General features: G+C 36.3%; 2 protein-coding genes and 1 pseudogene across 2 annotated transcripts; 1 reads left to right on the top strand and 2 right to left on the bottom strand.

Annotated features, from left to right (window-relative positions):
* Positions 1-15,969: 15,969 nt before the first annotated feature.
* Positions 15,970-17,034, top strand: LOC149402339 (mitogen-activated protein kinase kinase kinase 20-like). The gene has a single exon (XM_089608324.1). The coding sequence runs from the start codon at positions 15,970-15,972 to the stop codon at positions 17,032-17,034; it is 1,065 nt and encodes a 354-aa protein (XP_089464450.1).
* A 62-nt stretch (positions 17,035-17,096) lies between these two features.
* LOC149402338 (Reticulon family protein) lies at positions 17,097-20,171 on the bottom strand. Its single transcript, XM_089610158.1, has 4 exons — positions 19,839-20,171; positions 19,208-19,349; positions 18,564-18,633; positions 17,097-17,384 (listed from the first exon to the last, which is right to left on the bottom strand). The coding sequence occupies exons 1-4, from the start codon at positions 20,015-20,017 to the stop codon at positions 17,266-17,268; spliced, it is 510 nt and encodes a 169-aa protein (XP_089466284.1). The 5' UTR covers positions 20,018-20,171; the 3' UTR covers positions 17,097-17,265.
* Positions 20,172-23,316: 3,145 nt separating this feature from the next.
* Positions 23,317-24,207, bottom strand: LOC149402337 (putative enoyl-CoA hydratase 1, peroxisomal pseudogene; annotated as a pseudogene).
* Positions 24,208-26,788: the final 2,581 nt, after the last annotated feature.

Raw genomic sequence — 26,788 nt, 5'->3', positions numbered from 1 at the left:
AAGCAAAGAGACTCCAGAATTCATCAAGTTCTCCGACGAACTATTCCGGGTAAGTGAGATTCAAGATGGAGGCGCCAAAAGGGAGTGGATCTTAGTAGAATAATTGTTTATGTTTAATCCTAAAACCAAGAGAAACCCTTAGTTAGACAAGACCATCGAATAAGGCTTCGGCCACTAACTGATAAGATAATAAATGATAGGATTAAACGATTAGCGAGTTAAGAACCTTGAAGCATTTAAAGCTATGTTAAGCTTCTGTAATAGGTTTTACCCCTTTGTCCTGATGAGGAGGACAACGTGAGAAGGAAAGACGGTGTCCTCTAGATTCAATCCCGAGAGGAACTGTTCTACGAGAAGGTCCAGCCTTACAGCTATCGACAACTCCTTCTAAAATACATAAAGAGCCATACAGTGAAACTAATAATGTTAATGATGGGCTTTATCCCGATAAGATCTCCTCCTGTAATAGGATAGACAGGTAGGCTGTAGTCAGCTCATGTAAAACATAATGAACCTTCGTCGGCAATGTAGTGGGTGACATCCCCAGAGGCCCTTTAATGGGAAGTCGACGGGTGGCTTACCTATCCTGAGGGGAATATGAACTCTGAATCAACCAGAGATTGGTGAGGGTTAAATCCCCTCTACCAAACGCGCATTAAGGCCCTCCTACATATGCTGGTGGATCCCAGACGTTAAAACTTCGGCCTTCCGAGGACTAGGCTCGAGTTCTCAGAATGGTTTACTCATCTCTTATGAACGGCTACGGACTAAAGTGTTGATTGGCCAGTCCACTGATGTAAGGCGCCGGGATGAGTGAGATGGATGAGTTTTTAGGAAGACGATTGTTAGCCAGATTCCTATATGATTGTGTGATTGATTGTTTTAAAACTGAGTTCTAAAACTGTATATGTTCCTGTTATTGAATAATCTTTTGCGCTACTTGAATGACTTAAACTTCTTTATCCTTTTGAATCTGTCATCTGCATTTGTCTTCTGCATTCATGCATCTCATGTAGCTCTAAGTTAGATATCCAACTTACTGAGTCGGTGTGACTCACCCCATAAATCCCTTTCCCTGTAGATAAAGGAAAAACTCATGCAAAGAAGGATTGCTAGTCGAGGTAGATCTCATGACGACCTGTGGCATAGGAAGTGTTTATTTGGAAAATGGGTATCAGGTTTTTGAAACCGAGCTTGTATGCTCGTAAAAGTTTTATATCGTCTTTTTTTAAAGAACTTTTATAATGTAGTAACGTATAAATAATCGGTCCGAAACTCTTTTTACGTTTTGAAACTCGATAAGCACGATAGTGGGCCTGTGCTTACGAATAGCAAGCTAGGGTAGTCCGCATTTTTGTAACTCTTTTAAATGCGAAAAATTTTACCGGTTTTTAGTGGACTAGCTCTAAGAACCCTTGCTATTTCTCGTATATGAATTAACTTTATTTCCGCTGTTTGTTTAATGAACGTTTTGTAAATGATGTTTGAAAGTGTTTTATTTCCTTTCGTAGAAAATGCAAGTAGGTTATGAAAATGTTATGGGAAAGGTCGCGTAATTTGGGGGAGTCTTTGCATATATCAATGGCCGTGTCAAATTGTTGTATATGTAGCTTGTCATTCTTGACTTGAAGTTTTTCCATTTTGTGCAAACTGATCGCAACACATGCTCTCGACTTTTTGGACTTACAATAAAAGTTTCCTGCAAAAATGTTATTAATTTATTAACACAATATCAACATAATATAATTTTAAAAACAAATCATTACATACATTCACATAATTCCAAATTAGAAACTTTATGCTTTGAGGGATTTCATCCCAACTCTTTCCCGTGATTGGAACCATGCGACGAGCCAAAACTCCCAAGTAACTTTGAAAGTTTTTGTTTTGCTCCTTGATAGGTTGTCCCCTTGAATTATACTCAATTTTAGCTTTATTCCCTTAACTTCTTTTCTTAATTACTCTAATCATTTGGGTCGCTTTCGTAACTCCAATACGTTTTTGTTCAGTCACCTATGCTTGTAGTGGTACACTATACTCATTATCTTCATCATCAATATTTTGATATTGTTGGGCTGAATCTCAAAATCCTCATCCTCATCTTGTAGGACGTAGTTATCATAATCATCAGGGTCATTCATATCAACCTATAAGAAAAAAAAAACTTATTAGATGTTGTGTGCGTAACAAAATTTGTCAATAAGGGAAATATATAGTAAGCTGTACCATAGAATATATTACAAGTTCATACTACATCATTGTTTAATTTTCAATCCAAATGCTTTATTCATGATCTCTAACATACGAGCTATGGTGTTCTTCAAAATTTTCACCATGAGTATTACTAGATAATAGGCTTTTAATTAGTGTCAAATCATTGGCTAAAATGTCATACTCATCTTCATCGCAAACTTCTTTGTCATAATCTTTTGGTTGAGTTGCGAATACATGAGACCATCTCTCATCATTTTGCTTCTTGACATAAAACACTTGTTTTACATGCGATGCCATGATAAATGGTTATCTCTTATGACCTAATTTACTAAGATCCACCGAAGTGAAGCCATTTTTTTTATCAACATGAACACCACTCTCGTTATCAACCCATTCACAAAGAAATAAAGGAACACGAAATGCTGCATAATCAAGTTCCCATATCTCCGTAATAACCCCATAAAATAAATACAAGAGTAAGCAGGGCGTTTCTCTTTAGAGCTTGAGACTTGCATAGTTTCTGCAACTAAGCTTACACCACTATTTTGGGTAACTCTACTTTTGTCTCGATCTCTAGTGCTAAAATGAATGCCATTAATAATATATCCAGAGTGTTTGATAACTTGAGTACTAGGAATGCTATACATCATTTGAAGAGTGTCATATACACCATTTATGTCATCTTCCATCATACATATTATCTATTTTAAAATAAGATAAAATAGAAAAATTAGTATTTTGAAATGGAAAATACAATTATAACTGGAAATATAATTTATTGATTTTCTTACTTTATTGTAAAACCAATCAACTAATGTGCGATGATGCTCATCTTCAATCCACTTTGGATGCTTAGCTTTTGCAAGATATTTATTTTTCAACCAAGAAAAATGTTCGCTACATGAGCAGAATATATTATTAACATTATAAGAGAACCGAGTATAATGCTTGTCTATAGATGTAAGAATATTTTGCATACCTAATAAAAGGTTGAACTTCATTAGTATTTTGTAACACAGTTCGATGAGCTTTTAATAACTCTTCATGTGGAACTTTACGTATTGAACCACTGGTTACTCCTATACTCACTGATATATTCTCTTCAAGATCATTAGGAATCCCTATAGGTTGAGTATCGTGCAAGTATTCCAAACGAAATTCAGCAGCTTCTTCTACAATGTAGCTTTCAACTATACAGGCTTCCGGACGGTTTCGATTCCTTACATAACCCTTTGTTACTTTCATATTCCATACATATTGAAACATCCATCGCAAAAAAATAAGACCGCCTAATTGAACTTCTCTCACCACGTGAATTGTAAGATTAACCATTATATCAAAAAAATGATGGTGGGAAATGTTGTTCGAGTACGCAGAGTGTCATCACAATATCATTTTGTAATGCGGCCAGCTTTGACACGTCAACCCCTTTGCTACAAAGAATATTGAAGAACAACGACAATCTAGTAATCACATTTCTGACAACTTCAGGTAAAATAGATTGAATATCCACCGGTAGGAAGTGCTGCATGAGTATGTGACAATCATGGGATTTCATGCCAACAAGTTTCAAATCCTCCATCATGACATAGTTGCCGATGTTTGCACAATAACCTTCCGTAACCTTTATGTCTGATAACGTTTGGCGAAATAAGAGATTCTCCTCTTTAGTCAACGAGAAGCTACTTAGAGGTAAATACGTGCGACTTCTATTCCACTTAGAGGCTAATTCCCATGTCGACAAGGTCTAATCGAGATGCAATACCATCTTTTGTTTTACCGGGAATGTTCATAAGAGTCCTGACAATACTATCACAAACGTTTTTTTCGATGTGCATCACATCGAGATTATGCCGAAGAAGTAGGTGTTTCCAATACTCTAATTGGAAAAAAAAAATGGATTTCTTCTTCCAACATTTGCTTTCACTATATGAGTTCTTTGTTGTCTTTCTTTCATTTTTCACTAGCAACGTGACTTTCTCCTTTCTTTTCTTCTTTATTTTTCCAAATGGTTTGAACCGTATTTGACTTAATTTGGATTCTATCTCGACTCCCGAAAAAGGAATAGGTGCCTCATCGAATTCTTGTTCTCCATTGAAAGCCTTCCTCCACCGTCTAAAAATGTTATTTTCCGGTAAGAAACTTCTATGCCTCATGTAGATGTTTTTCTTACCATGATTCAAGTATTCACTTTTGGTACCTTCTAAGCATATTGGACATGCTTTATAACCTTTCACTGAACATCCAAATAACTTTCCATATGTAGGAAAGTCATTTACAGTCCATAATAAGGCACCTCTAAGTGTAAAAGTAGACCTTTGAAGAGCATCATAAGCTAGAACACCGTTCTCCCATAAAACCTTTAAATAATCAACTAAAGTTGCCAAATAGACATCAATATCGTTCCCTGGATGTTTAGACCTTGGTATTAGTAGTGAGAGAAACATAAACCTTCATTTCATACATAACCAAGGAGGAAGACTGTTAATGGTGACAAGTACAGGCCAACAACTATATGTGCTACTAAAACATTTGAATGGGTTTATTCCATCTGATGAAAGTCCTGGCCTAAGATTTCTCGATTCGGCGCCAAATTCAGGCCATAGTGAATCCAATTGTTGCCATGCTGGTGAATCGGCTCGATGGCGCAATTTTCCATCTTTAATCCTTACTTCAGAATGCCAAATTAAGTTCTTGGCATGATCCAAATTACAAAAGAGCCTAGTGAATCGTGGAATAATTGGAAGATATCATAAAACCTTTGCAGGAATTCCTCATGTTGTCTCATCCGTATACTTCTTAATGTACTTTTTACGATATAAAATACAATCATTAGGGCAAGCATGTATTTTCTTATAACCGATGCCTAGAGTACATAGAGTTTCCTTAAATGAAGAAGGTATCTCATTGTTTTCTGGTAGCAGCTGCTGAAGGAGACATACTAAGTCTGAGAAACATGCATTGCTGACCCCGTATTTTTGCTTTCAAATTGAATAACCTTATAAATATTGATAGCTTTGTATGCTTCACACAGTTTGGATACAAAGGTTTCTCTGAGTCCTTAAGCAGTGTCTCAAACTCACGCAAGTCGTCCATTTTATGTGCTTGAACATCTTCAACCATTTGAGAAACATGATCAACACTAAAATCAAGATCATGAAAACCTTGATTCCCCCTTTTTTTACCCTTCACAAAGGCCTCATCACATGGAAGACTTTCACCATGATGAACCCATACTTTGTAACTCAAGTCAATACCAAATAAGAGGAGAAGTTTCTCGTGCCGAGGTCCAAATGGGGAAATTTCTCGAGCCGAGGTCCTAATAAGTTTAAAAGATAGAGCAATGTGTGGGCCATAAACCGATATCTTCGTCTCTAAATTGCGCACCCAAATAGGTATGACTACCCTAGGGGCACCCCGAACTAAAAGGTTATCGAATCAAGAAGAGAAAGATCAAGTCACCGATTAGTTTTAAAATACTAATAACCGGTCATGCATTACATTACTCTTTTTATTTTGTGAGTTTTATATTATTCTCGCTTAGTGTAAGCTCATTTCTTCGAAAAAAAAACTTTACATCTGTGTTGCAGGTAAACAACATACAAAGAACTTAGCAGGATGGACTAGCCGCGTCGATAGCGAGAGGGTTGGGTTGGGTTGGGTTGTGGTTTCCGTTCACGGAATAAGTCTTCCGCTACGAGTCTTTAAGAAATAAATTTTAAGATTTTTATTTTCATTTATTTCGAAGTTACAAAGTTTCAAAGAGTTTTCTAATTTGGTTGAAATTTATATCATGGATTATGTTTTACTATTTTTGTCGTTGTGTTTGGTTTTAAATTGATACTTCATATTTTCAGTTTTGGTTAAGTACTTCACATGAAATGTTTGAAATGCAATCTTCATATTTTTCTTTAATTTTTTTGTTCCTTTTTAAAATCTTTAAAATTTTGGTTTGCCCTTGTACGATGTGTTTAAAAAAAATATTCCAATTTTTCTAAACTTTAAAAAGCAAGTAGAGTAAGACGGTCCGAAAAGTCGAGTCGTCACAGTTAGTATCAGAGCAACAAACCTACGACCCCTTTTACTATTTGATCGCATGGCTACATCCCCTACTCAAGTAAGTTAGTAATTTTATTTTTTTGTTTATGTCTTAGTTATACTTTTATTTTACTTAATTAGAAAACTTACAAGCTGCTCGTGGACGCGATAGAGGAAGGACACAAGGCCGAGGTAGATGAAGAGGTAGAGTTTCCGCAGAAGTTCCAGTGCAAGATGATCCTCATGTTGATCCATATCCCGAACAAGAGGGCATAGAGAATCCCTAGGTCCTAGCCCTGTACCTCAGCCAGCAGGTCATCCTGGCCTGGCGGTACTAGTTACAGCATTGTTGCATCGTATCGAAGCTCAAGGAGCTAAGATACAGGAGCTAAGGAACCAATTTCTCCAAGTGAATGGAAATTTTGAAGAAGGTCAACAACCACCACCAGAACCACCGCAGTATGTACCTCATGTGGGCAAGTCATTGTGATTGATGATCTCTTCGAGAAGTTCATGAGGATGAGCTAGAGCCCCGAATTTTGAAGGATCGGCGGATCCTTTGGTGGCTGATGAGTGGATGTCAGAGATCAAGACAGTCTTCAACTTCATGAACATATCGGAGACCGAGAAGGTGATATGCACGTCGTTTGTTCCATGATATTGGTGGGAGACAGTAGCCACTAGAAGAGACACACATGTTATGTCTTTGGATAACTTTGTCGAGGAGTTCAATAAGAAGTATTTCAACATGCGGGTGATGAACACTCAACATAAGGAGTTTGCAGTGTTAAGGGAAGCCATGATGACTGTGACTGAAGTTGTAAAGAAGTTCAACCAGCTGGCCAGATTATGCCATCACTTGGTTCCAACTGAGTCAGCGAGAGTCAGAAGGATGATGGGAATGTTCCGAGCTTGCTTTAGCTATTGATAGTAGAAGTCATCCACCATCCACTGTTGCAGACTGTCTCGAACGTGCAATGCGTGCTGAATACCATCTTCTTCAAGTGAAGGAGGAGCGAGACCAGTGCTACAAGGCATGAAAATAAGAGAAAACTAAAAGTAGAGGGCTAGACTACAATAAGAAGTCCGGCCAGCCTCCCTTCAACAACCAAGTCGACAAGACGTAATATCTCGATAACGAAAACAGGAAGAAGAGGAAGCCACCTTGAAAATGGTGGTGATGCAAATTATAAAGTCAAGATGGAGAACGGGTCTTTTCCTAAGCGCAACATAGATAGGAGGATGCACCCAGGAGATTGTAAGATAAGTACTATTTCGTGTTATAAGTGTGGTTAGCCAGGACACTTCTCAAAGATTGTCCAAAGCATAACTTTGCAAGGGACTGCAGTATCAAGAAAATAATCGCGACGAGCGACTCAACTTCATGCAAATTGCATTCGAAGGACCACTGACTTTTCAAGGCCGACTAGAAGCACACCACGTCAAGGTCACATTTACGCTTGCACTAATAGCGGTGTCCTAGCCAACACTTCGACAGATCAGATTCCGTAGTCTGTTATGATGCCTTTATATTGTTTGACTTAGGTGCTACATACTCTTTTTAGAGTTGGCTAGGAATTTAGGTGACCGTTTAGAGAAAACTAAAAAAGTTTTCAAGATGACGGTCTTACCGTCCGATGATGTTTTATTATTAGAGTACTATTTCAAAAGCGTACCAATAATAACTAGTGGTCAAGAGTTAAGGATTGAGTTTGTTGTCTTGGAAATGAAAGATTTAAATGTTGACTTGGGAATGGGAAGAAGACATGAGAATTCAGTATCCCTAACTTTTCTTGAGACTTACTATTCCAAACTAAGAGTTTATGGTTTTTATTTTCGACCTTCTTGTTAATTTTCGAGACAAAAATATTAATAAGTAGAGGAGATTGTAAAATCCCAAAATAATTTTTAGCTTATTAGAAGTACATATTATTAAATATTAATAAGTAAATACATGATGAGAACGTAAAAGATATAGAGGTTTTGACGCACATATTATTAAATTTATATCATTTTATTAAAATTAACTAAAATTTAAAATTTCACATTTTTATTATTAATAAATTGTGAAAATATTATAATATCTTTAAGAATTTGTGAAAGATACAAAATACTTAATTTTGCGACAGTTTAGTTAAGAAATTTTGTATTTCGTACAAGATTTTAAAATTTTATAGGAGATCTGTCACGAAATAATAAGAACAATCAAAAAAGGATATTTTTATAAATTTCTCTTTCTTGATTTCAATAATAAAGTTGTGAAATTTAATGTTTTAATTGATTTAAGTAACGTGACAAGAATCTAATTATATTTGTATTAAAATCTCAGAGATAGATTTACAAAGAAAACTATTTTAAAGAGCACTAGTATTTTTTAAGATTCAAATAGAATATGAGAAAACACAATATTTTGTCCTACATATATTATTACTCGATAATCATATACTTAAATATACGAATCCCATAACATAATAAATTTTTAAAAACAAAAAAACAGCATCAGAATTGCATATTCAAGAAACCATTCTCTATAAACAAGGGTTTCTGCGAAAAAAATAAATAAATAAAAAAGATTCAACATAAAAAAAATAACTCAAATAATTCACCATAAAAACTCAAGCCCTAGCAGGTCTTTTAGGTGTATAAAACACATCATAAAATAAGAGAAAATGGCGGCATAAATACATATAGTTTTACTCTGGATTCATTTTCCTACCTATTCTTATTTTAAAGGTAAAATACCTATTGTCTTGTTTCATTGTCACCGTTACTACTTAACCTGTTAAGTTACCAGGGACAAATATTTTGAAGAGAATACATTTACAAGAGATAAATCGGTTTTATTTTCATTTTTAAGCAAATATTTGAACATAAAACATTTTGAAGAGATTAAAAATACCTATTCCTATGGGAGATGAAAAATCATCATCGTCATTCGGAAGTAATTGTAGCAAAGGACAGTGAGCATCGATGCGACCAAATACTTGGTCTTTAAGTCTGAAATCCTTTTCTCTGACCAGAGATGAAGAGACATGGACTAATTTGAACCATGGGAGGAGGTTCATCGGTACAAGAAAAAAGTAAGTTTTTTTAGTTCGAAATTGTGATTCTGATTACATTTTAGACGTGTTTGCAGGTGGTAATTTTTTGTTTTTTGTTTTTTTTTTCGGTTCATGGTATTCAGTTGGACGGTGGTTGCGATGCCTTTGTTTGGATTGATCCTGCTATGTACGAGAGATCAAAACAAGTAATTCATGGGATTGTTGAGAAGAATAAATCACTTGCAACTCAAAAATGGCCAATTGAGGTTGGATGCAGTACAAGCGTCAAAGGTGAAGTCAAGCTTCAAACAGCGTGAAATTGGGATAGCTTATGTATTTGTGTTGGTTTTGGTTATGTGTATTGGCATTATGTATGTGTTTTAGATCAGCTGATGTTATATACAGATCGGTATAATGAATTAGTATTTGATCATGGTTGTGTTTTGGTTGATGTTATATACTGATCAGATATGTCTAATGAATTGGTGTAGATCAGAGACAAACTCGAACTGGTTTAATGAAATGGTTGATGTTACAAACTGTTTTTGTGATATGGATTGGTCTGAATTTTTTTTTTCAAGCAATATGTACACAACAAAATCAACAGAGGCAAATATGCTAGTATATTACTTATCATGTTCATACACAACAGCCATAAACAGAGGCAAAAATAGCCAAAAAGACTTGCCACACAAAAATAACATTTTGGTCATACACAATAGCCATACACCAATTGCCATAAATAAAAGGGTAATCAAGCTAAATACCCTCCTGAAAATAAGCAATTTATTTTTAGCCCACATTTTGTTAATTAATGGTAAATAGCCATGTGGATTTATTTACAGCAAAAATAGGACGAGACTGCCCTTAGTTATTCCCGCCCAATTTGTATCAGCGTTATTAGGATAATCAGCTCAAAATTTTGGTCATTAATGATAGCGAAAATCGAGGAGGTAATTATAACCGTATCATGCGTTCACACTTCACATGCAACCACTCTCATTTATTGTTTTTAAGAAGAAGAAAAAAAGGCTTCTTCTTCCTCTTCTCGTCACTCTCTTTCTCTTTCTCTCTCTCTCAAAAATTTCATTTCATTTTTTTTTTCCTCAAAACTTCAATTGACCATATCTCTATCGTTTGAGCTCTGATTTGGGTGATTCCAAGTGCTATGAACTCGTGTCGAAGAGAGGTTCAAGAAAACATCCATCATGCTTGCTAAAAATTTCGGTTCATTGTCGTGGGAGTTCGCCGGAAAAGACCTCCGCCCCAATGTTGAGTTTCCGATCACCAGAGGGAGGTGGTGTTCACCGCCGGTATAAAAATGAAGTTCATGACATGGGTAACAAAAGCCCTCATGAAAGTCCTCCGATCGGTGGTCGGAGATGCTCCGTTTTGCTCGAGGTACGTTATGGAAATAAAAAGGGCTAGATCTATGTTGATGTGTTGTAATTTTGATGAAATTGACTTCGTCATGGTATTTAGAAGGTGAAAATGTGTAGGGTGGGACTAATGGCTGATTGTATGTTCTTGCTTGGTTAAGCTTTGTCGTTGATTTTTTTTCTCTCATGCTCCCTGTTTGGTCTGACGGGTTTGGATGAATTGAAGCTGTTGAATTGATTTTTGTTGGTTAAAATTGAAGGCTGAATTTCAATAGCTGGCTCTGGTTATTCGGCAAAGTATGAGGCGTCGTGTGTCGGTGCTGAGGAAGGCGGATTTAGTTCGATTTGTTTGAGAAGCGGTTAATATTAATATTTTTTCTCTCGTGCTCCCTGTTTGAATTTTCCGAGAAGAGAAGAATCTGCGTCAAAAGGTCCCGATCGATATTATGGACTCCGCGAAGAAGAGTTTTTTTTTTTTTTTTTTTTTTACAGTATGTTCGTGTAAATAGAAATCATATTTACATTATATTCGTGTAAATACGAAGCTTATTTACAGTATATTCATTGTAAATACAAAGCATATTTATAGTATATTCACTGTAAATACAAAGCATATTTACAGTATAATCGTGTAAATAAACTGAAAAAAATTCTGAAAATATTTTGGGCATGAAAATTCTGGAAATTATGAATATGGAAGACAAAATAATATCAATGAATGAAGAATATATTTACAGATTTTATCCATAATGAATTGCAACGAAAATAGAAACTAATTACCTAAAGTCAACGCTGAAAATTTCCAAACATAACAATTAATGGGCTGAGAACTTTCAAAATTTGCGCAAAATTCAAATTTCAAATTTGAAAACTTCCCTATTCGGTTTCAATATTTAATTCGAAATTTTAAAAAAAACTGCCTAATTAAAATAGCGTAAGGGCAAAAATGTAAAACTAATTCAATTAATAAGCTGCCATGTAAGCAAGATGGCTATTTACGGGAAATTAACGAAAGGTTGGCTAAAACGAAATTGCTAGTGTTTTAGATGGCTACGCAGCCAATTATTTGTAAATAAAATTCCATAAACAAAAGAAATCAAAATGTGTTAATAAGTTGCAGCATTGAGTTAGGCTGAGAAGAGCCTGATTCTGAATTGTTGGACTTTGATTTTGATTTTTGTTTATTCCTCCTTTCCCTTCTTTTAACTGTCTCAACAGTTGGATTAGTCTTTGTTGGTCTTCCTCTTTTTTTTTCCTTGTTTGACCGGCTATAAAAGGTATTATACAGTAGATTAGGACATTAAAATTCATTGAAATAATACATTAAAATAAAACATAAGCAACAGCTTACCTGGTCATAAACTGAATTAGGATATGTGACTCGTTTGTGCCCGGTTTGGCCACACTTACTGAAATGATTCACTTGGCCCCTCCAATGATGTTTGTAGCATTTTGTCTAAGCTCTCTCTCGATACCAGGTGGTATTTCGTCATTGCTTTTATTCCTTTTCTTCTTTGGTCTTCCTGGCATTGATATTTCAGTAGGTGGTTGGATTGGGTTAAGGCAAGGTTCAGGCCATTTATCTGGGCTGGTCATCGGTTCAATTATCCCACTATACGCTGCCACGTACGCCTCTTTCTTATACCAATCATTAACAAAATCAAACGCGTCCAATCCTGATGCCCAAATACACGCCAAAGCATGTGGGCAAGGTATTCCATTTAGTTGAAAACTTCTACACGTGCATGTTTTTTTTTTACCTCAAATCAACCACAAAGAACTTAGTTCCAAGAAAGGTAACCTGAAATTTAGCATTTCCAACCAATGTGGATTTACAATATCTAGTTGTGTTCTTATACTTCTCAATGAGTGCCCTTTTCTTATTGCCAATTGGATGAACCCATTTTTCAACATCTCCTCGCTTAGTAGCAAATCTGCACATTAACCAAAACCGAACTTTCTCTAGTAGAGTGACTATGGGCTTGTCCCTTGTTCAAGAGCATATCACATTACACATCCATCTTGAAGTGTGATTTACTCCACTCTTTAGGATCCTTCCGCACTAGCCAATCATATGCCTTCTCCTCCTCGTCCTTGAGCTCTGCCATCCTCTTTTGAACTATGGCTCTATCGTTGCCTTAGCACAAGCCCACAACATTTGTTTCAGCAATAATCCACTATGAATACTCTTGAAGTTTGAGTGTAGATGTCAAACACAGAATCTAGTTTCAGCTCCAGGGAACACATCTATCAAAGCTCTCTCGTACCCTTTCTGCCTATCATCATCATTGTGAATCTACTCGGGTTCATAATCTGAAGATCTACACTAAAAAGCATCATAAACGAGGTCCACGTCTGTGCATTTTCTTTCTCCATGATAGCAAACGCAATTGGGAACTGAGAGTTATTCAGATCGATACCCACAGCAGTGAGTAACATACCCTTATAATATCCTTTGAGAAAACACCCAACAAAACATATCAAGGGCCTACAACCCTTATTAAATCCGTCTTTGCATGCTTTTGGGCAGATATAAACTCTTTCAAAAACCCTTTTATTACCAACAAGAGTTGTTTTCAATATAGCAGTCGTACCTGAGTTTGTTAATGTTAGTTGCTTACAATAATCATCAAGAATCGCGTACTGGTCCTTCACAGATCCCTCCAAAGCTTCTCTTGCCTTCTTCTTTTCTCTATAGAACACATTCTTCGAGACATTGGTGAACTTTGCCGCTAAACTTGATTCCTTAAAATTCTGATAGTCCAAGTTGGGGTTTAGTCTGAATTGGTCCAAGAAGTGATTGGCGAGCCATGTACTGGTCGCATGCTTATTATCAAAGACAATTCCACATTCGTGCTTATCTATTAGCGTATTAATCCTCCCCGTCTTCTTGTCCGAATTCAGAACCTTAGCATAGAGAACCCATTTATACCATTTTCCTCGACATTTGGTTCTAATTCGATTCTGATCATTGAAACAATATTGAAATTCCATATCCCTATGAACTCGTGTTTCATATTATGCCTCAGATGGCCCATTGTGGGAAATTCCATACCTAGTTTAAACTTGAATTTGTCTATATTTCCTCGCGGGTTGAACTCTTTACTCGTCTTCCTCATCTGCCCCTCGTCGCCGTCGTCGCTATGCAAGCTTTCAAGGTCAGTCTCAGACCTATATCCATCAGACTCTTCAAGCTCTGGTCCTACGTCGTTACAGACCTCGTTGACGGCACACCACCATTGTTGAGGGTGGTTTGTGTTCCGTAAATCAGCTTCGTACTCTCCTTGGTCACCATACTCTTCCTCTTCGAGCTCGATATCTTCAGTTCACCCGGGTTGCGTATCTTCTTCCATCATCGATCAACAATCACCGCGAATTGTTCGCTTTTCAAATTTGGGGATTTAGGGCTCTTTTATTTTTTGTACGTATTTCTTTTCCAATTGTTGAGGGTTTTTTTTTACTATTAGTTTTTATTCATTTAATATCAAATTTGATTTACAAAATATATTTTAATACAGCCGTTAAATTCTGGGACAAAAAACAGGGTAAGTAGTAACGGTGATGACGAAACAAAACAATAGGTATTTTACCCGTCAAAAGAAAAAAAGAATAGGTAGTAAAATGAATCCAGAGTAAAATTATATGTATTTATGCTGCCATTTCCTCCATAAAATAATCAATATACAAAGTGTTGTCGCTCATTTTTTGTGCAACATTTTAGTGGTGCGAGCAATTCAATCCAAAGCCGGACCAAGTGATCGTGCTTGAGCCAAAGAATTCAAGTTCCTCTTCGCGAATGGTCGGGAAACCTGTTCGTCGGATGATCTGAAACAAAAAAGAATAGAAATTAACTTCAAAGGGACTCAGAGGCAGTGCCTCTAATTACCTCTCAGACGCTCAACATTAGCAGGGTTGCGATGGATCAATTGTGAGGTTTTGGGGTGTTTAAAGTGAAACGAGCTTCAATGAACCTTCAGACAACGTTTCAATACTCACGTATTCATTATCCTGGTAGTTATAGACATTTGAATGCGTTGGAACGAGTAAAGTAGTCCACTTTATGTGTCTGAGTTGCGTCGAACGAGACCTCGTGGCCTCTCAAGGACCACGGGGCGGAACCTCCTAGCTGAGGCCTTGTGAGGAGCTGTGGCCAGGACCTCTCGGCCGAGGCCTGTGGGGGAGTGCTGGGCGGAACATCCCAGCCGAGGCCTCGCAAGGAGCAGTGGTCGGGACCTCTCGGCCAAGGCCTCTGGAGGAGCACTGGCCGAGACTCTTCTGCCTCCACACGGCTCTTGTGGCCTGGTTGCATGGGCCAGCTGATACGCCCTAGGTGGGCCCATGTGTAATTTTGCATTATACCAAAATACCCCTGTAACACAAGTCTTAGTTTAAGATCAACAAATTTGTTGCATATATTCAAAACATTAATTATTTGAAAAAATTGCTAGATCATCCACGGAAATAAACTCTGTTCTCTGTACAAGTGACACGTAATATTTAATACCCTTCCTTTGTAATTATCAACGGCCAAAATATAAAAGAAAATGCGATAATGTACTCAAGCAGGTCTTCCTGAATATTTAAATATTTATTCGATCAGATTTTTTTTTTTAGTATTATTCGATGGGAATTCAATATATATATATATATATATATATATATATATATATATATGCATATGTGTGTGTGTGTGTGTGGATATCAATCAGTATGATTTAAATGTCGTTAAAGAGTATCTAAAATATGCACTGTCCTCGAAAGCCATATCCAAACACATTTGAGATACTTTATGAGTATAACATTATTTATTTATGTATATTAAGTAGCGTTTGACTGTCAAACATTATTTACTAATAGTATACTATATACATACACTTCAAAAATAATTTACAAATCATTCCGCTAAAATTAAAACCATGATTTATCTATTAAATTCTAGTATATATATATATATATATATATATATATATATGAGCCTATTTTTAACTATTAATATTTTCCTTTCAAAACTCTGTTGGTACGTGGTGGGTATTTCGTATAATTTTCGTAGGGTTGATTAACGAAGTCAAATAATCAGCCATCCATCGTCAGTTGAACAATACACATTATTTCTTTGAGCCGCTAGCAAAATTAGGTTTTAAAAAAACAAACAAAAAATCGTTTGAAACCTACTAGGATTATAACTCGCATATTTTATACGAATCGAACTATATCTTCACTTCTTAAGTACGTAATAAAAAAATTAAAAGAAAAAAAAACGCTCTGCAACCTGAAGGCAATACTTCTCCCCAACGACCATGCCTAGAAAAATATACGAACAAGAAAAAGAAGAAGAAACGATGACCGGAGGGTGGCAGCGAGGTCCGCTTCTGGGACAAGGCTCGAGCGGGTCTGTCCACATTGCGGCCCCAACTGAGCCCCGTTCCGAGCGCTTTAAGAACTTCCCAAAATTCATGGCCGTCAAGTCCTCGTGGGATTCACGGGGCCGGGCCGACCTCGAGAGAGAGAAGTCCCTCCTGATCAGGCTCTCCGACTGTCCCCACGTGATCCGTTACCTTGGCAGCGATGAAACCCCGCTCTCTCTCCACCTCTTCATTGAGCTTGCCACCGACGGAACCCTAGCCCGGCTCATCGACGAGGCCTCCCCGGTCGAGGAGCGGCTCGTGAGGCGCCACACGAGGTCAGTCCTCGAGGGCCTCAAGAGGATCCACGACGAGGGCTTCGTCCACTGCGACCTCAAGCCCGAGAACATATTGTTAGTCAGCGGAAACAGAAACGATGACGATGAAGAAGGCGAGTTCGGTTTCACGGCGAAACTGGCAGATTTGGGGATGGCTAAGAGGGCCCAGATAGAGAGGGACGGCCTGCGGAGGAGTCTGAAGGGGACGATGATATACCTGCCTCCCGAGGCTGCCCTGTTCTTTATCCAAGAACAGGCCTCGGACGTGTGGGCTCTCGGCTGCGTCGTGCTCAAGCTTTTTGGCGGGAAGTTGCCTTGGCAACACGGCAACCTCTCCAATAGTGACATTCGAAATAAGATCGCGATGAACAGGCCAGTTTTGCCGCCGGGGATCTCAAAGGAGGCCAGGGATTTCCTCGGAAAGTGTTTTATGAGAAACCCGGGCAACCGGGCCACCGTGTCAGAGTTGCTGACTCACCCGTTTCTCTGCGAAACCGACAAAGAGGAAGAAGAAGAAGGTTTGGATGATGATGGTTATAAAAATATCCCAGTGGTTAGCGAGAATGTAATGGTCTCTGAGGAGAGAGAACAACAACGTGGCTGTTCTTCCGGTGCCTTGAGGGCATTTGGGGTAAAGTCGCTGTTACAGATACAAAACATTTTCTGCAGCTTTTTTTCATAAAATAAAAATACGAATGAGCCCTCTTTTTCACTCTTACTTTGTAGTTGTAATATTACACTTGATTTAAATACTGAAATTTCTAGGATCTGTGACGAAAAGTTATACAATAAGATTCTAAATGAGACAGCTAAAACATGTTAGTTAAACCCGGGCATTTACAAATCATTTTATACTGGATAGTGATGGTATCTACAGGATGTTACATGAGCATGTGAGAATGTTGTTGTAAAACTATATCCCGTCGTCCTCTAACTCGGCTTCTGCGTTGCTTCTCCTCCGGAACCGAGACAGAGGTGAGCTGATCAATTCAGAATTCTCTACCAGCATATAAAGGCAAAACAAGCATAGTCCTACATCAAGTAGAAAATATTATATATACATATTCAGACACATAATTGGGAACGGAATTTACAACCTCATAAACCTTAAGCACTACGTGTTCCTCTTCGATTTTGCTTTCTTTCTACAGTTTACGTTCGCGCTTGTTTAACTCTCTACGTAGAAGTCAGAACAGTTATTTTGCTTTTAGGACAATGATTAATTTCTTTCATGACGACCTTTACACACGTGACGTAGGATTTTAGGCCACAGCTGATTTTACATTATTAAAAACAAAGTGAAAGTGAAATCGTTAAGCAAATCAAAATTGGAGCTGGCAAATAAGTTAAACCTGGAACTCTCTTCTGAGGCAGTCACACCTTAAATTGAAGAATTTTGGATATTCAATGAACATAACACCACGGAATACAAATAATATTAAGGAAAAAAAAACTTATTAGACTCGGGAAAAACTGGAATCAGCAGATTACATTTAAATTTATGAATGTGAGGGATCGTATATTAAATATATGATACAAATTGATATTTGTAATATCAACCCATGGTCATCTAGACTGCATAAAGAGATAGTCTACGCAGAGTGCAAATCTACTAAAACAAATAAATAAAAATTACATGCATCTCTCACGCATCTCCTATGTGATAGAACCCATGATGAGCAGCAACAATTTTCTATACTAGAATGAAAATCTTCATATGTTTCAACGGTTTATGATACAGCTACCAATTTTTTTAGGAAAACAAAGCCTACAAAGTTAATTTCATACGGTACAAACTTGGCTCTGCCACGAAAAATAAGGAAAGTGCTAAGACTATGGGCAATGAAGTAGGAGCTACGAATTTAAGGAAATAAAAAACTTGTAGTAACACATTCCTCTATGGATGGGTATGCATAACATAAAAGAATATGGTGAGGATTTAACACTACCTACCATAACTTTGTTATGGTATCTAAGAACATGATGCCATCAATACTTCAACAAAATCGATACATTACAACCATGCTTTGGTTTTGAGGGTAGTAAACATAGGAAATCCAGCCAAACAGTAAACACCTAATAAAAAATAAAAATAAAAACCATACACTTGTAGAAAACAATTCTAACTCTCAGGTTCATAGATTGAGACAATAATCTCAGCACCCTTAGTTGTGAAACAGGGTTCTAAAAATTAAAAATATACTAACTTACCAGCATATGCAACAGTAAGGCCTGAGACTACTCGCCCCAAAGCTGACAGCACATAGAGAAAAAAGATAACCTGAAATATGAAAACAAAGTGCAGAAAAAAAGGAGATAAAATTTGGTTCAGACTATATTATCATTACCAGTGCCGACACAAATACGTATGATCATGGAATCTAAAATACAAGAAAATATATCAAATCAAGATCACAACAAACATTCAAGAGACTTGGACTGTCCTGAGTTGTCATACCAACACCATCATTCTATTTATAAACATATGATCACCTCTCTAATATTTTAGCAACCACCAGTTCTTACACCTTAACACGTTAATACAGAGGAATAAAGCACAAAAGTGCAAAATGGAGGATTAGAGGAATGAGATCGTATGTTAGCCTGCCGAAAAAAAGAGAAAAATATACATTATTTATTTTTGTACAAGCAAGAAACATTTCGTTGCTCAAACTATCTGGCACATCATGTTTTTAACCAATGATAATAATTTATCAGAATCGCAAAAAGAAAGCAAGACAGCTCGAAAATAGAACATGAGTCCAAAAGTCCTACTTATCTTTCAAACAAGCTCATACACCTAAAAAAGCAACTAATAAAGAAATTATGTAATGCTGCAAATTGTGGAATAATACCTTGAAGAAAAGCCGTTTATCATGCCCTGTCGCAGCAACCCTTAATACAGACTCCGCTGCACCGACAGTGTTAGCTAAACAGGCAACAATGTTGTTGGCAGTATCCTGTGAAATCTGCCACTCCAACGGATCCACGGGCACTCTAACATGCATGAATTTTAATTTCCACAACAGAGTTAGGTGATTCTTTTAACGCATCAAAACCCATGTTATTGAGATTTCAAGTCCACTTTATTTTGTCTCACTCCTAGTTGAATACAATTTCCTAATTTTGTTCATATCATCAATTGTACACATCTCAATCAAAGATAAAGAATCGTCCAAAAAGCTAGATATTCATTCATTCCACTAAAAAAAAAAAAAAAAAAAACTTCAATGTCATTTCTATCTCCCAAATAAACGACATTAGCAAATTTTACTCAAACGATAGACCTTTGATTAAGCAACATAAACCACGGAGCAAGAACAATAAAAGTTGAATTCAACCCAACGCAGTCAACCCAATTAGAACACAATTTCCCCTAAAATAATCATTCTAAAAATCATTGCACTTTTCCCCAAAATGTCATGTCTAAATCAAGAAATTCGTCGTGAAGATCCGATACGAAAGCAGATTAGAAACTAGGCTTACGAGATGTTGATTTGGCGGAAGAGAAGGCCGAGGATGGCGAGGGAACAGAGGAGGACGATAAGGACGTCAGAGAAGAGAGAGACGAGGCTGGCTTCTCTGTAAGCGCAGTGGTAATACACCAGCGTTCCACAAACAAGCACAATCACCGATCTTCCCATTTCCGATCTGCACTTTTCCATTTTCTCCAACTCTTTTCTTCGGTTTTGTTTTCTAGGCTCATCGTGGAATTGTATAAAGTTCGGACATTTTTGCTACTGCGACGATTCTCTCAATTTTCTTCTCCCTCTTTCTCTTTCTGTATTTTTATCTTTATTTTATTCTTCCACGCTCATGGGTCAAGCCAACCCGGGTCACGTGGAGACACGTCAAAGACCACCAGGTTCATTTTTAGGAAGAAATTTTTTATTTATTTTAGACACAATAATACATCTAATATAACTTGCTAAACAAAATATACCTAATCTAAATTATTTCCAATAATGAAAAAAAAAAAAGCAGACACATGGACCAAGCAATTAGCCACAATATATGTGTTGTTACGTTACGTATTAGCTTATTTTTGTGTTGCAAGTTGTTAAACATTATTCTAGAAATCTGAGTTCCTGTGAGATTGGGTTTTGTGATTGAGTGATGGAAGTCTTCACATGAGTTGATATTGAAGTTGACCGAGCATCAGAGCGTGCTTGAAGAGTGGAATTGAGAGGGGTCTCAAATTCAGGAAGAGTCCCTGATTTGGTAATCACTTGTAGTAATAGTTCTTGAGCATTAATTACGGTATTGTTCATATAATTCCATTGTCTGTATTATTGACTACTTGATAGTCAAATCATTTTCACTGGCTAAGAGCCTCCAGATGTATGTGACGTTGCACCGAACTAGGCAAACATATTGTGTGTCCTTTACTTTACACATATCCATTATCTGCATCAAGGCAAGTTGTCGAACACATTGACTCTACATTGTGTGCGACGTCTTGCCTCTCCCTCTTTAAACAGAATTTCAATTTGCGACACAAGGTGTTTTGGCTGTGTTCTATGGTTCCATCAATCAAAATCAAGCTTGAGGAAAGAATGTTGAGTGTGGCGTAGATAATTAATAGTGACAATTCCATTGTGAGGGTTCGTAAATTTGTGATGAGTTAGAGGTTCATTAACGGAGATGAGTAAGCTAGAGTTCCCATATGGTATGAATTATAAGGTAATGTTATTCAATGTCAATAGTTTATATTAGTAACCATAAATGAATATTATGAACTTCAATTTTGAAATATCATTACATTTTAGTTAAAAAAAATATGGAAAAATACCAAACTTATCCTTGAGTTTTCAGAACATTTATACATTGCATTTTCAATAATATCACATGCGTCCTCTCAGTTTATTGTTAATTATTTAAAATTAAAAAAAAAATTAAAAAACCAACATTTTTTTTAAGTTTATTGTTAATTATTTAAAATAAAAATAATAAAAAACCAACATTTTTGTAAGGAAAAAACCCAATATTATTTAATGTGCCAAGTATTATCCTAAAATCTAAAATAGTTGTCTTTTTGCTCTAAACATTTTGAAAATGACAAATTTGGCTTCCAACCACATTGTCTCCAATATTTTATTAAAATATATATATAATTACAAAACTTGATTTGGTGTTTATATATCCCATCGACAAATCGTTCTGGAAATAAAAATTGGTGTTTATATATTTTTATTTTAAATAAAATATTGGATACAATACGGTTGGATGTCAAGATGCCAAATTAGTCATTCACATTAAGAGTTTATTTATATCATTAACTGTAAAGTGGGGGGATACATGATATTATTGAAAATGCGGGATCTAAACGCAATGTTTGACTAAAATACAGGTGGTATGTCTGATATTTTCCCTAAACATAGTTCAAGAAATTAAATAATTAAAGATTAATTTATAATTTCCTTTAATTAGTCACATGATTGATTTCATTCACCTTTATAATTAGTTTTATAAACCATAAATGGTTAATGAGTAACTTTAATTCACACAGGTGATAAAAATAAATGAGTTATAAAGCATACAAGAGTTTTTTGTTTCAACAAGTCCAATCAATTATTTCAAAAATCAGTTGGAAATGGTATTTTAGGAAGATATTAAAATCTTTGCTATGTGTTTAACTAAGCAAATTATTGGCTATTATCTTAAAACAAAAATGAGTTAATAAAGTGTAAAAAATGATGTATTCGCATAATAAAATGAGTTATTAGAATAAGAATGGGAAGTGAGATATTCATAACTTGTTTTATAATGAGATAGTTTGGATAATTTTAGCTCCAACCTACATCAAAAATTTCAAGAGGCAAATGATAAAAATTGGCACACACTTGAATCGAGATCAGTACCCCAACGTGCTACGACACGTTGAAGAGCCCTATGTTCTCGACTGACGTGATGGATTTTTATCGGCAGGCGGCAGTGAGGAATACGACAATATTTGCGACACGAGGTGTTTTGGTTGTGTTCTATGGTTCCATCGATCAAGATCAAGCTTGAGGGAAGAATGTGGAGCGCGGGCGTAGATAACTAATAGTGACTATTCCATTGTGAGGATTCGTAAATTTGTGGTGAGTTAGGGGCTCATTATTGGGGATGAGTAAGCTAGAGTTTCCATGGTATGAATTATAAGATATTGTTATTCAATGCCAATTTATATTAGCAACTGTAAATGAATATGATGAACTTCAATTTTGAAATATCATTATATTTTAGTTAAAAAATAAGGAAAAATATTAAACTTAACCTTGAGTTTTCAGAGAATTTATACATTGCCTTTTGAATAATATCACATGCATCCTCTCAGTTTGTTGTTAATTAAAAAAAAAAAAAAAAAAAAAAAAAAAAAAAAAAAAACAACAACAACAACAACAACAACAACCCTACATTTTTTTTGGACAAAAACCCAACATTATTTAATGTGCCAAATGGTATCCTTTAATCTAAATTAGTTGTCTTTTTTCTTTAAACATTTGAAAAATGAAAAATTTGACTTCCAACCACATTGTCTCTAATATTTTATTAAAAATAAAAATATATATAATTAAAAAATTGATTCGGTGTTTATATATCCTAACATCGACAAATCCTTCTGAAAAATAAAATTGGTGTTTAAATATATTTTTATTTTCAATAAAATATTGGATACAATACGGTTGGAAGTCGAGATGCCAAATTAGTCATTTAGATTAAGAGTTTGAATAAATCTCATTTTTACCTCCTGGACTCGTACCTCGGTTACATTTCGCCTCATCTACTCGAAAATGTTGCATTGAGAATCTCTTAACTAATGGCGTTATTACACGTTGCCACTTCTGTCTAATTTTAGACGTTAAATGTCACGTTTTTTGTCATGTGAGATTTAAAATATGTGAAATTATCAATATACACTCGTTTGTTATTTTTATAATAATAAATTAAAAAAAAAACTCTTCTTTCTCTTCTCTTCTTCTCATTCTCCTTCTCTGAGGCATGTCTCCTCCATTTCTTCTTCTTTTTCTTCTCTCCTTAACCAACCCTCCCACTGAAGCATTGATGGCCTTATTGCTCGCCTCTCCAGAGCTTCCCATCTGAAAACACAAAGAAAGCCTCAAATCGCAATACCAATAGCAATTCGAGCTCTGCTCTTATTCACCGACATCCCGTTATAGTACTAGTGAGCTCTCTCCTTTTCGAGCGCAAGAGCGTGAGTGAGGTCGAGCCTGAGACCGTCGTTAATGACACCCTTGTATCTTAACACCAAGTCATGATTGTTTCTGATTATGGCCTCTGCAACTTCTCGGGCTTTATTCAAAAGTTGGTCTGCTTCGACGAGATGGTTCATGAACCCTAATTTATCTCCCAATTCTGCACTCAGAGGCGTCGCTGTCAACGACACTTTGCGCGCTTAGTTGGCTCCGATTGTAGGCGACAACTTCTGAGACAGACGGAAATATCACAAATCTGGTGTGAGTGTCGACGAACTTGGCTCCTTTGGTCGCGATGGCGATGTCACAGGCGAGAGCGATCTCGAACCCCGTCGTGACGGCGAAGCCTCCGATCACTTCGACGATCGGTTTCCGACACCGCTCCATCTGCGCCGCTGGATCGGCCTCGAGATCCTTCACGTCTCCCTTGAAAACGTCCTTTGCCGCCGTGAGATCAACGCCGGAGCAAAGGCACGGTCGGAGCCGGAGATAATCACCACGCGGACCAAATCATCGCGGTCCAGAGCCTTGAAGTCCTGCGCGAGGTGTTTCATCATCGCTCTGGTCAGCGAGTTGAGCGACTTAGGGAGGTTGATTGTGACGAAGGCGATCCCGTTGGGTTTGATCTTCACGAGGATCAGATTTTGGTCCTCCATTGTTAGGGTTTCGAAGCTCCAAAAGCCCCAAATTTGAAATAAGAAAACCCTAATTTTTGTAGGAAAAACATGGATTTCCATGGGTTTTTACCTAGCTGAATCACCGAAGATGTCAGGCGAAAATCACTTTCCTCTGTCTAGGATTCACGGCGAAGCTTTGACGAACAATCGAAATCGAACTGATATAATAACAATTTGATAAACAATTTTAAATATTGAAAGTATTTACAATAATAAAAAATACTATTATACCCTTTAAAATCATGCCACATCATCAAAACGTGATAACTTAACGTCCAAATACTTACGTAAGTGGGGCCTTGTAACACGTATCTGAGTTTTAAGTTTAGTTTTGCAACATTTTCGAGTCCAGGGGGCAAAATAAAGCCGCTACGTGTACTAATTTGGTATCAGAGAAAATGTCATATCTACCACCATTTCAATAACATTTTCCAATAATCCACTAAAACATAATTTTGGCCAAAAATACTACTTGGCTTTGTCTGGAAAACCCAAAATACCATTCACTTTAATATTCCTTACATTTTGACCAAAATCCAAAAACAATTAATATTTATCTTTATTTTGATAAATTGGTGAGGGTGAGATTTTGAATAAACTCGGTTAGGGAGAGAGAAAAAGAAATAAAATCAATTAAATGAAAAAAATAATTAATAAAGATAAATATTAATTGAGTTTTGGTTTTTAATAAAAATGTAAGGAATACTAAAGTGAAAGATATTTTGGGTTTTCCACACAAAGTCAAGTAGTATTTTTGGCCAAAATTAGTTTTTAGTAGACTATTGGAAAATGTTATTGAAATGATAGTAGATGTGACAATTTCTCTTGATATTATTCTGATTGTGATTAGTACTGTTATAGATTGCAAATAAGGCCTTATCAGAGTATGTGGTTGATATTTATGTCAAAGTTGAACACAAAGGTGAGATTACTTCCAGCACAAACAAACCAAAATTCAAGCTGATGAATGCCAGAATATCATAGATATTGTTCGAATGAGTAGATTGAAAGACCATGGATAATGGTAAAAAAAATTATCTTACATAGTACAGGTGGTCCACGAGATATGCTATATATAGAAGCTTTGACATTGGCTCGGCAATTTAGAAAGCCGGATGTCTTAACCATGACATACAACCCGAATTGGTGAGAGAGGAGCAAGCAACGATTATGCAATATAGAATCATAAAAGCATTTTTCTTACCTTTGGTAATTTTGTTACGCATTGCTTATCTTTAAATAGTTTTATATTTTCTTTATTAAATTTTCTTTCTTTTTCTCTTTGATATTTATTTCCCTTCACCTTATATGTGTTTCCATATTTCATTGAAAGCGAACGCAAGTTTTATTTACTCATAAAAGTCTAACCAATGTACAAAGTAAATTTTTTACATTTTATTATTTATTCATGATTTTTAAGGGTTTTTTCTTGATTGATGGTTTCTTTAGTGCCCATTGTTTAAGAAGCTTGATAACACAAGTTAACTTCTACAAATTTTACTTGCTATTATCATTTATAATATCTTAAAATCATTCACGCCTAGCCCATTGCTAAAACTAGTATATATAATGTATTTTATTGTATTGTTCAAAATAATTTGTCACGTATGCGTATTCCATTTTCCTCCAGACAAACTCTTCCAAGCACAAAATTTTAAACCTTAATATGATCTCGTTATACTATTTACTAACCAGCTTGCAGCTTTAGTGTGCTAGCCAAATATAAGATGAAAGTCACAAAATCTAAGGATGATATCATTACCCGATACCCATTTATCCGTCCGTTATCCAGTCTAAATAGGTCGGATAATACCGGTTTGGAATGAGTTAATGGGTAAACGGATAATACCTTCGAACTCTTTAAGTGGTTGTGTTGTAATTATAAATTTCAATTTGCTTAGTTTTTTCATTTGAGAGATTGACATTAATAATATCAAATAGATGTTACTTACCAAATATAGCCTAAAACTCAAAATATAAAACAACTAATATTCATCCTACTGAGCAAAGACAAATATGCCTCTTAAATCTAATTTAAAGAAGAAAAAAACAATAACCCTCTCTCTTCCATGTTGTTTTTCAAAACTTCACACGCAACTCTTCATCTTCACTCTCTCTCTCTCTCTCTCTCTCTCTCTCTCTCTCTCTCTCTCTCTCTCTCTCTCTCTCTCTCTCTCTTCGGTCAGCAAAAACCAAGGTTCTAACCGCCGACGAAATTCGGCAAAAATCGGCGGCGACGTCGCTGTCGAGAGCTCAGTAGCCGACGAAGACAGTATTTTCCGTTTTGTCATTAAAACTCGTTCGAAATTCGAAGAAACGACATGACTTTCTACAAAATGGCGACTAAAGTGTGGCTGCAGCTGAAGAACAGATCCACAATTCAGGATCAACACAGATCCTGAAGTGGATTTCCTGGAATCCTTATTCGCCTAAAAATCGGAGTCGGTATATCCCGTCTTAGTCAGGTCAGTACCTAAATATGTAAGCATCAAGTTCCTAGTTTTCTGAAGATACTTAAGAACATGCTTAACAACAATCCAGTGCTCGGGTCCAGGGTTGA

This window comes from Urtica dioica, chromosome 3, assembly GCF_054948205.1.
Source record: "Urtica dioica subsp. dioica isolate 48M chromosome 3, U.dioica_male_clone48M_v1_H2, whole genome shotgun sequence".
Lineage (NCBI taxonomy): Eukaryota > Viridiplantae > Streptophyta > Magnoliopsida > Rosales > Urticaceae > Urtica > Urtica dioica.
Note: the sequence above shows the minus strand (reverse complement) of the source record. Positions and strands in the feature narration are given on the sequence as shown.